Source organism: Trichechus manatus, unplaced genomic scaffold (genome assembly GCF_000243295.1).
Source record: "Trichechus manatus latirostris isolate Lorelei unplaced genomic scaffold, TriManLat1.0 scaffold00045, whole genome shotgun sequence".
Classification (NCBI taxonomy): Eukaryota; Metazoa; Chordata; class Mammalia; order Sirenia; family Trichechidae; genus Trichechus; species Trichechus manatus.
The window spans coordinates 12,747,872-12,758,586 of NW_004443981.1; the positions used below are offsets into that span (position 1 = coordinate 12,747,872).

A 10,715-nucleotide genomic window follows, 5' to 3' on the forward strand; every position below is an offset into this window, starting at 1 on the left:
TCCTATCCTTTCTCCCTCCCTCCCTCCTTCACTCCCCAGCATCTAGGGTATTGGATCTGCATCCAGTCCATCTACCAGTTCTCCTAGCGAGTGTGCTTTTCTTTTTACATCTCTAACTAGAGGCTGACTCTCCAGAAGACAAACGCAGAGGACATTGTGATGCTGGTGTGACGAAGGGAAGCTGCGGGCTGCATGGGGTCTGGGTGGCACAGGCCTCACAAGTAAAGCTCCGATGATTTGGCAAATGGGAGGGCCTGGGGCAGTGCCACAGCAACTGAAGGAAGCAACGTAACATGGTGGTAGTACATTCTGAAATGTTTGAGGTTTTTACACTAAGTATGTATATTGTACATGGAAAAAGCCCATAAAGATTATTTAAAAGTAGTTTGTTCTAAGTAGCCGGGCTTACCTGGGTTTGAGTCCTGGTTCTACCAGTTCACTGCCCCCGCCTCAGGCCGAGGCTCAGGATCTCTGGGGCCTTGAACATGCTCCCTAAAGTTGGAACCCCTCTCTCTTGCTCTGTAAAGTGGGGCCAGCAGCTCCCTCCTGGGGCAGTTGTGCCCTCTGAGTGCTGTGTCTAAAATGGCCACACACTCCCCAGAGCCAGCCCTTCCTGCCCACCGTCCTTCACTCTGTCGTCTGTGTCCTGTCTGCCTCACCTGTTTGCTTCTGTATATCCGCCCCCCCCCCCATTAGAGTGCAGGGAGGTCTGTCTGTTTTGTTCCTCGCAGAACCCCCAGTGCCTGGCGGTGGGAATGCGTGCGCGCCTGGGGACTCGGTGCTTGTAGGTAGTATTTCCCATGCCTAGGAGAAAGGCCAGAAGGATATCAACCAAAATGTTAATGGGATTGCGATCTGCTCCTCCTTTCTGGTTCGTTGGTTCGCTTGTTTTCCCAATTCTATCTGCTGAGCATGCATTACCTTATCCCCCCACCCCAGCGATGAAAGTCAGATGACATGGACTTACTGAGGAAGACTCGGAAAACGCAGAAGAGTATAAGAGGAAGATGAACGTTATCACTGACCCTGGCTGTTTACATCCTGAGGGGTGTGTGTGTGCGCGTGTGTGTGCGGTGCACTTCCTCCTGTTTAATATTCACATGTAGGTGATGCTGGAACACTGATGTGGCCCCTGCCTGTTGAGTGTGCAGTCTGGTTGGGGGTACATGGGAGAGGATGCTGCGTTGCATACAGAGCTGAAGACAAGTGTGATGTACACACACGTGTGCTCCCAGGAACCGGAGCCGAGAAGGAGCTGCAGGTGGCCCCCCATTCCCTGCCGTGCGCACACTCCTCCTCAGCTCCAGCTCAGCCCCCGCCACAGGCAGACTTGGGGCTCCCCCGGGGCTGTGTGCGGCTCTGTGTATACCTGGGTTTGGGTTGTGTGCAGCTCCGTGTATGCCTGGGTTTGGAATGTGTTTCTTCCCATGGCCATCTTGGGGACTGAGGGTTTTTGGGCTGTTTTCCAGGTGCCAGCTTAGTGCCTGGCATGTACCAGGCCCTCAGTGAACATCTGTGGGAGGAAGTCAGTTGGGGCGGGATGGGGCCATGCAGCACACTGCGTGGATCTGGGGAGGTGAGGAGGAGTGAAGGACAAGTGTGGCAGTGCCCGGCGTCTCTAGGCCGCCTGCGGGACCGCCGCCCTTTCCAGCCTCCCCGGCCTGGGCTCTGAGACGGGCCTGGTCAGTGGCTGTGGGTTGTGGCCGTGGTGGTGTCCAGTCCCTCCTGCAGGACCCGTACTCAGCAGCAGGGTCCTTACTCCCCTCGGAGGCCTCCCAGGGAGACCGGAGCCTTGCCTGAGTGGGAGCTGCTTCCTGCTGCCCCCTGGAGGGGCCTTTAGAACCCGGCCTTGGGCAGAGGGGGTGGCAAGGGCCGGGGGGCTACTTCCTGCTGCCCCTTGGAGGGGTCTTTAGAACCCGGCCTTGGGCAGAGGGGGCGGCAAGGGCTGGGGAGCTGCTTCCTGCTGCCCCTTGGAGGGGCCTTTAGTACCCGGCCTCGGGCAGGGGGGCGGCAAGGGCCAGGGGCTGCTTCCTGCTGTCCCCTGAAGGGGCCTTTAGAACCCGGCCTTGGGCAGAGGGGGCGGCAAGGGCCGGGGGGCTGCTTCCTGCTGTCCACTGGAGGGGCCTTTAGAACCCGGCCTCTGGCAGGGGGGCTGCAGGGGCCGGGGGCTGCTTCCTGCTGTCCCTTGGAGGGGCCTTTAGAACCCCGGGCAGAGGCAGAGGAGGCGGCAGGGGCCGGGGGCTGTTTCTTGCTGTACCTTGGAGGGGCCTTTAGAAGCAGAGGCAGAGGAGGCAGCAGGGGCCGGGGGCTGCTTCCTGCTGCCCCTTGGAGGAGCCTTTAGAACCCGGCCTCGGCAGAGGGGGCGGCAGGGACCCCAAGCCCCGGCTAGCATGTCTGTAATTTTATTGTGATAAAATACATGTAACAAAGCCTTGGCCGCTTTACCGTTCTTGAATGTACAATTCAGTGACATTCATGACTTGCACCATGCTGCATGACCATCATCACTGTCTGAAAGTTCTCTATCACCTCAAACAAACTCGGGAGCCCTGGTGGTATAATGGTTAAGTGCTTGGCTGCTAACGGAAAGGTCAGCAGTTCAAACCCACCAGCCGCTGCATGGGAGAAAAGACCTGGTGATCTCCCATAAAGATTACAGCCTAGGAGACCCTGTGGGGCAGGTCTGCTCTGCCCCGTAGGGCCTCTGTGAGTTGGAATGGACTCGATGGCACGCATCAATAAGGACAAGCAGGAACTCAGCATCCCTTCAGCAGCAACTCTATCACTTCCTCCCCAGCTCCTAGTAACCACTGTTCTAGATGTTTCATATAGGTGGGATCATACCATCCTTGTCCTTTCGTGACTGACTTGTTTTAGTCAGCGTAATGTTTTCAAGGTTCATCCATGTAGTAGCATGTATCAGAACTTCATTTCTCTTTGCGGCTGAATAATATTCATTGTATGGTGTGTACCACATCTTGTTTATTCATTCATCAGATGTGTTTTCAATACAACCCTAGAGGAAAGTGGCAGTGCCACACTCAGAAATCACACACTCAGCCTCAAAGTGTTCTGGCTCTTGCAAAGAAAGGGCTGCGTAACATATCTGTGTGAGGGTAAGCCTTGAAGTTTTCTGAAGTTTCTGAGAGTTGGAAATGTCCGTAAAATATATTTAAACACCTGTGATCATTTCTCCACCACAGATTGAACAACACTTCCTTCCCTAACTTCCCTTTTCTCCCTTCCTTTCTCTTCCTTTTCCTAACCTCCTTCCTTCTCCCCTAATTTCCTTCCTTCCTTCTCCCCATCTTCCTTCCTTCTCCCCTAACTTATTTCCTTCCTTCTCCCCCAACTTCCTTCCTTCCTTCTCCCCTAACTTAACTTTCTTCCTTCTTCACTAACTCCCTTCTCTCTTCCTTCCCCAACCTGCTTCCTTGCCTCCTCCTCCTCCTGATTTTGTTCTTCCCTCTTTCCCCTAACCTCCTTCCTTCCTTCCCTCGTCCTTCCCCTAACCCCCTTCCTTCTTGGCGATGCTCCTGCCAGTCTATATGACAGCACCATGCCGGGAATTCATGGTAGAGGGCAGTTCCTTACTTCCCACTTCACTAGCAAGACCATGCTTTGGGATCAGCAGAGTGAATCAGATGTTGGGCAGGAACTTCAGGGAGCTGATTTTAATCTGAATCCAGTGTTTAAACTGCTTTTCAAGGAAAGCGTGCCAGAAGGCCTGGCTTGATTTCTTTCTCATTGTTTTTCCTCTGCATTTTGATGGTCAAGTTTGATAAATAGTATGGTTTAGAATGAGTAAATAAGTGAAATCCCATTTGGTCTTTGCAGATCAGAAGTGGGAAAGACTTTTAGACATGATATGGTTAATCAGCCATTGATCCTGAGATATTGGAATTAAAGACTAGTGTTCCATGGCCTTCCATCCCAAAATGCGACTCCCAAGACTCCAAAACATTCTCCCTTTGGATCTAAGATGCTGACGCCTGTATCATACGCTTACAGCTATCTTGGAGCTTTGATCCCCTAGCATAAAATGAGCAGGTCAGAAAGTAACTGATGAGCATTTCCAGACAATCTTAGAGTATTGGGAGGCTGCTCCAAGGGGCAGACCTCTGAGGAGGAACTTCTGGTAGAAGCTGGGGAGCCTGTTGTTTCCTCTGGGGATTCATGCGTCAAGTAAGTTTGCTCCTTTTGTAAAACATTCAGCGTGCACCCTTGGAAGTACGTGTGGGTACCTTTTCACCTCTAATTGCTCACAGAGCCCCTTGTGATTAGAGGACGTGGACATCCGTGGCTCATGCTTCTGCCTCCTTTCTCTCGGCCAGATCACAACCGGTTACAACCTGGAGGATGACCGCTGCGAGTGTGTGGCTCTGCAGGACTTCAGGGCCGGGGAGCAGGTGTGTTTCCCCTGCAGCTCACAGACGCGAAGCAGTGAGGGGCACGGGGGTGTTCCTGTGCTGCTGTTGGTCATTTTTTAAATGGTATCTAACTTAGACAGATGGATGTGGGATTTATATTTAGGAATATTTGTTTTCCAGAACACATCTTGAGACCTACAGTTGTAATTAAACATATTGTGCTTTGAATTGGAGCTTTGGGTCCACAAAGAAAAAAAGATTTAGAAATAATTATTTGCACAATTGACCTAATATTTCTAACACTGTCCACGGGAAATCAGTTTGGAGTTGTAACATTAAAACGATTTTCAGTTGCATAAACGGCATTGTTCTCCTTTCTTTTTCTGTTGATTAGACCCTTCATAAAGAGGCAGTATTCAAGTGGCAGAACACAAGAGAATCAGGAACCATGAGATCTGTCTTGTACTTTTATCTATGAATTTTTCTCTCTAGTAATTTGCATGGGGGCAGGGTTAAGCTTTTCGTTAAGTTTGAAAATCTGCGTCTATAAAGACCTGTGTTATATCTATCAGTCTTGTGAGTAAGCATATAGTACAAAAAACAGAACTGAAATAGGCCAGAGACATTCCAGTTGAAACAAAACAAAAAATACTAGTCTCAGAAAGTACTGGTCTGCTGTCCTGCAGGAGAGTTCACGAAACCCCCTTGCGAGATGCAGACTTGCCTCCAGATCTAGAAATGGATTTCTGAAGGTCATTGCTTTAAACTCTTGTTCTAGAATCAACTCTCCAGTATTAAAAGGAGAGGGAGAATATGGAGGGTTTTAAACTTCAGCCTCAGTGTGATAGCCTTGCCGTCCCTGAAGAAGTGGATTATGAGAAAGACCTCATGGCCCCAGGGCCCCAGGGTCCTTTGCGTGCTAGTCAGGCCTCACCCCTCAGCTGGTGCTTCCCAGCCCCGCCACCCCCACTGTGTTATGGTGGAAGAGGGGGCACTTCTGCACCCCACCTCAGACAGTTTGGGGAGTTAGGAAAACTGCACACTTTTGCTGAACTCTCACCCTAGCTACACGTGATATACAGAGAAGGCATAGAGTGACCTTATGGCTATTTTGTTTCATTTGTATAAAGTAGTATTAAATAAATGAGAACAAATCCTTTGCCTGCCCCGAATGGATTTTAAATTTGTTTTATGTCTCTTTATTTTTTTTCTTTGCTGCATCTCAGATTTACATTTTTTATGGCACCCGGTCAAACGCAGAGTTCGTGATCCACAGTGGTTTTTTCTTTGACAATAATTCACACGACAGAGTGAAAATAAAACTGGGAGTGAGTAAAAGCGACAGGCTGTACGCTATGAAGGCTGAGGTCTTGGCGCGCGCTGGCATCCCCACGTACGTAGAAAAAAAAAGCGGTCAGCTTTTTCCTGTGCCGCTTGAAATATTTCCAGTTGCATAGTGTTTAATGGGTGTGTTACTAAAACTTCTCTTCGGTAGTTCGTCTTAATCCCTTTATCCTTGTGGCAGAGCACATTTAAGCCGTTGTGATTTGGGAACGTTCTCAGATAGACATAATTGTGTCACTGGGAGCACTCACAGTCAGTCAGTTCTAGGGGGTACAGCTTGAAACCCTCATTACCCTAAATAAGTGCTTTGCTATCATTAATGTCTTTCACCTTGAAAAGGTTAATGGCCTGGATCAATTTGTTTCATTTACTTCTTTGCCAGCATTAGTTTCTGTAAGGAACTCCTGATCCTCAGTGATTTCAAGAATTTCTGGTTACCTTCTTTCATATTTTCTTGCATTTGAGGTGCAAAACGATGAAGAAGACAAGAATGATGATTTATTAGTTCTCCAGGGAACGGAGGAACCACTCTTAATGAAAATGGATTATCCAGACCTTTTGTATTGAACTTGTCAATATTTGATTAATGATTAAAATGCGAACTCAACATAAATTATCATTAATATTTTTTAAGAATCATGAGTACGCTTAATTCTCTTAATGTGTTATACGCAACCTGAGATTAAAGCTATTAGAGGAAAAGCTGGCAGAGACGGTTGCCGCCAAGGCACAGCCGCCCGAGTGCAAGCAGCCCGTGCCGTCTGCATTTTGCAAGGCCTGAAACTTGTGCTGTCGTGGTTCAGACGAGGAGACAGAATGGCTCACTCAGCCCAGCTCTCCTCGAGGACGGCCACACACACTGCAGATTTAGGGGGCTCCTTCGGGAGCCAGCAGGCAGCTGCTGCGGGGCGACTGATCTTGCTTCCTGCTTCTGTCAGTTCCAGCGTGTTCGCGTTGCACTTCACGGAGCCACCCATCTCTGCCCAGCTTCTGGCTTTTCTCCGAGTGTTCTGCATGACGGAAGGTAAATCATTCAGGGGGGAAAGGGCTTGCCTTTTTATAAAGTGTAAAGCACGGGAATTCAGAGTAAAGAGAAGAAACTGAAGCACTTTTTGGGAGGATGTAAGATGTAACGTTAGAGAAAAAGAAATGGATCTGTTTTACTCTGGAAATGTTTTACGAAATCCTCCCTATGTTGTCAGTATTCGTTTGTCATGAACAAATAATTTGGAACCGGATTGGAAGAAAACTCAACACATCTGGGTTACCTAAGTATATCAAAATTCCGCCTTTGTGGATGGAAGTTTTGGGTGTGCTTATTACCCAAAACTGACGGCCTGCACTCCCTCCCAGTGTCTTAGCATCCTTGTTACCTAGAGGTGCTCACGGCCACTTCACTCGGGGAAGCCATGTAGTCAGCAATGGCGTGCAGGGACCAGCCACACGACTCCGTTTGTTAGCAGCTCTGTGTTCTGATCTGAACGCTGCCCGCAAGCTTAACACCAGGCATCCTGTAGATAACAATGTGAGTCTGCGTGGAACACGGAACGCTTCTGTCTGCAGCCTTCTATTTTAGGCACAGATACATAAATGTACACATTGAGTGGCCATCCTTGTGCTTGCTTAAGACAGGTTGTTGGAGGTTTCTTGTAATGAGATATGACCCGTTGTGGTGTTGTCATTTGTCATCCTAAAATGTGCTCCTCCAGATTCCCTGGTCTTGAGCTTCTATTTTCAGTTCCGTTTGTGTATCTCTGTGCGTGCATTGCTGTTGTTATAAACAACCTTAAATCCTGGGTAGAACAGATTGGTCAGGAAGGAGTGGATGAACAAGTGCGTGATCAATTGAGGAGTGTCCTGGAGAGAAGGGCCCGAGCGCCAGGGAAAGGGCACTTGTGGTCCCGCAGTCCGTCCTGGCCCTGGGGGGTGGCTGTGCTCTGGCCCGCGGCTCCCGCTCCACGGTGTGGATCCAGGGGAAGTGCTGCCTGAGAGCGGGCCAGCGTCGTGGTGGAGGGAGGAGACACTTGGCCCCAAGCACCAGCAGGCGATCTGAACACCACCCACAGCCCAGCCAGGTGTCTGGTGACTGTCCCCTGAAGGCAAACGTTCTGCTGTAGACACACCGTCACTGAAGTGTGGCTTTTGGTGATTTTCGTGCTTTGTTAGTAGTCCGTCAGTTCTGTGTAATGAACACGAGCTCAGGGTTCACGAGGGCTTGCCTTGCATACAGTGGAGACAGAATTGAATGTTGCCGTTCTCCTCCCTGAGGAGTTTATAATTAGGAGAGTTGGTGGGCTGATACCCCTGGATTTACGGCGCACCTGCCATGTGTCAGGCATGATGCTAGATGTGGCACGCAGTTGTGGTCCTCTGCGGCCTGTAAGGTAGATGTTCCCATTTTCCCGATGGGGAAACTCCAGTTCAGAGACAGGAATAACAATGGCTGAGGTCTCTCAGCCAGGAGGTGGGGACCCTGTTAACTGCAGAGCCTGGGCCCCAAACATCCCTTGTTGGCCCCGACCAGTTTGCAGATAACGTAGTCCATGGAAGAGGGTCTTAGTACTCTCAGGGTCGGGAGGAAATGGTGTTTGAATTAGTCCTGAGAACGTAGCTACTGTTTGGGCTTGGCTGAGGAGGATGAGGACCCCGAGGACAAGGACTACGAGGCCATTCCCAGCAGAGGGACGAGGTTGAAGCTGGAGCGAGGAGGCCGGGGGGCGGCTCTTCTGCTCTTGCTGCCCTTGGGGCGGCCAAACCCCCTCCCCGGTGGGTGGGCTGGGGGCAGCTGGGGCGCCACCGTGAGGGCATGGGAGACTCAGAAGCACAGCGAGTAGCAGGGTGGATTGGTTATAAAGCACGGAAGGCAGCCGACTCCAGAAGCGTGTTCTTTGCCTCCAGCATTTCGGACAGTCTTGTGGCGACACTGTCTTCTTTCCTGTTTGCAGGCTCCATTTCTCCAGGAGTGTGAAATGAGTCACGTTTACTGCTGGAGGGTAGCAGAGAAGGAAAGCTCTGGCTTCCTACCCCTTGGCTTTGCGACATTAAAGATTCAGTTTAGGCAGGTGGGGAAGAAACCTAAAATAAGAACCTTAAGTATTTGGGGCTCCTAAAAAGAAATTTCCACCACTAAGGCAGCATTTTTTTTTTTTTCCATATTCATTGTATTACACAAAGAGTATAGACTTAAGGATCAAAATCTACAAATCCTGAATTTTATCCTGATCTATTGCTAACAAATACAACGTAATACATTTCTTTTTTGAACATTAGATCAACTTATGTTTTCTTAAAAGAAAAAAAATGCTTGAATCATTTTAGGGCCATTGATTCTCTTTAGTCATAGAAAGATAGTTTGTCATGTCAAGACAATCGATGTATTCTTTGAATTACTCTAACTAATACTAATAAAAGTTGGGCTTGCTGGCAGGAGACGTCCTTCCGTTTGAATTGTAAATAGTGACAGCTGTGGGGCATTTCGCTCTGAAAGAGATACTGTCTCATAATTGCATCAGACGCATGGGTATATTTCTTGAGCATGAATAGAACCGGCGTGTTTTGGTCTTTTCGAGATAATGTCCTTGGAGCATTTGCTGAATTCTTTCCTTTTCTTAAATACATTGGAAGGTAATTGAGATGTTCACTTGTAATTCGTATTTAGATTCCTGCGATATATAGGCAAATATTTCACTAAGAATTTTATAGTTGATTTTCTTGTTTCTTTTTATTTGTGTCTTAAACTTGCTATAAGAGAAAGTAAATCGTTTTGTCAGGTCAACCACTGGAATAAGTACAATCAGATTTAAATTTAGAAGAATCACTGGGTTATTGGAACTTGTGTTGGTTTGTTCTATTTACATTGTTCGCCTAAATGTCTCTTTCACCCAGTTGGTGTGACTGAGCCCATGGCTAGTGAGAAGGGTATTGTCCCAGTAAGGAGTGTGCCGCATAGACTGTCTTTAAAAGTTTATTGGGAAACTGTCAAAAGGCTGTTAGTTTCCCTGGTAAAAATGATGAACAACAGAGTGCTGTGCCGCGGCTGGATCTGGACTCAGATTAAGACGATGCTGGAATTGATACTGGAATCATCCCCTTCTTCCTCCCAGAAATTTCCCGGTAACTCTGCATTGGAGAGCCTAGGAATGGCCTGGCTGATGGATCAGGGAGAGCTTTTAACCACGGGAAAACAGCTTTGTTGGAAAAGACATTTTCTAAGGTGGATTGTTTGTTAACATGAGGAATGCGGCCGCTTTTTCCCCCTAACAGGTTGCTATTTGTATTTCTTGCAGAAGAATTGAAAGAACATTTGCTAGGAGACAGTGCTATCGATAGAATCTTCACCTTGGGTAACTCTGAATTTCCTGTTAGCTGGGACAATGAAGTCAAGCTTTGGACATTTCTTGAAGATAGAGCATCGCTTCTTTTAAAAACTTATAAAACAACCATTGAGGTAATGAGAGTGAATCAGTGGGGATTGGCACTGCGGCCTGTTTTTAAAGATGTTTAACAAGAGATTCCTTCCTAAATATAACTTACTTTAAACCTTCAGTAAAATAATTGTGTATCTGATGTTTTTTATTCAACATGTTAGTATTTTCCTACTTAAAATGTTTCCCAAAAAGCCTATTATCGTTGAGTCGATTCCGACTCCTGGAGACCCTGTAGGACAGAGAAGAACTGCCCCATAAGGTTTCCAAGGCTATAAATCTTTACGGAAGCAGACTGCCACATCTTTCTCTCGCAGAGCGGCTGGTGGGTTCAAACCACTGACCTTCCGGTTAGCAGCCGAGCATTTAACCACTGCACCACCAGGACTCCTTTCTAAAATGTTTATGCTTATCAAAAAAACTAATATTGAGACATTGTTGATTAGGAGACAATTTTGTAAAATTTCTAATTCATATGATACCGCAAACAGAAGTTTTTATTTGTGCTTTCAAAATTTACCATCGAGCCACAGTCTTCAAATACTTCTTTCCCATCCATCCATCCACCCACCCACCC

At 48.0% G+C, this 10,715-nt stretch overlaps 1 protein-coding gene across 5 annotated transcripts in view; it reads left to right on the forward strand.

The window, feature by feature from the left end:
• SETD3 (SET domain containing 3, actin N3(tau)-histidine methyltransferase) overlaps positions 1–10,715 on the forward strand; it is a 110,678-nt gene that overhangs the window by 97,638 nt on the left and 2,325 nt on the right. For all 5 annotated transcript variants that reach the window (XM_023731795.1, XM_023731792.1, XM_023731793.1 and 2 more), the window contains 4 exons: positions 4,335–4,409; positions 5,597–5,763; positions 6,653–6,738; positions 10,001–10,161. In XM_023731795.1, the coding sequence (XP_023587563.1) occupies positions 4,335–4,409; positions 5,597–5,763; positions 6,653–6,738; positions 10,001–10,161 (489 nt within the window). The remainder of the gene's footprint in view (positions 1–4,334; positions 4,410–5,596; positions 5,764–6,652; positions 6,739–10,000; positions 10,162–10,715) is intronic.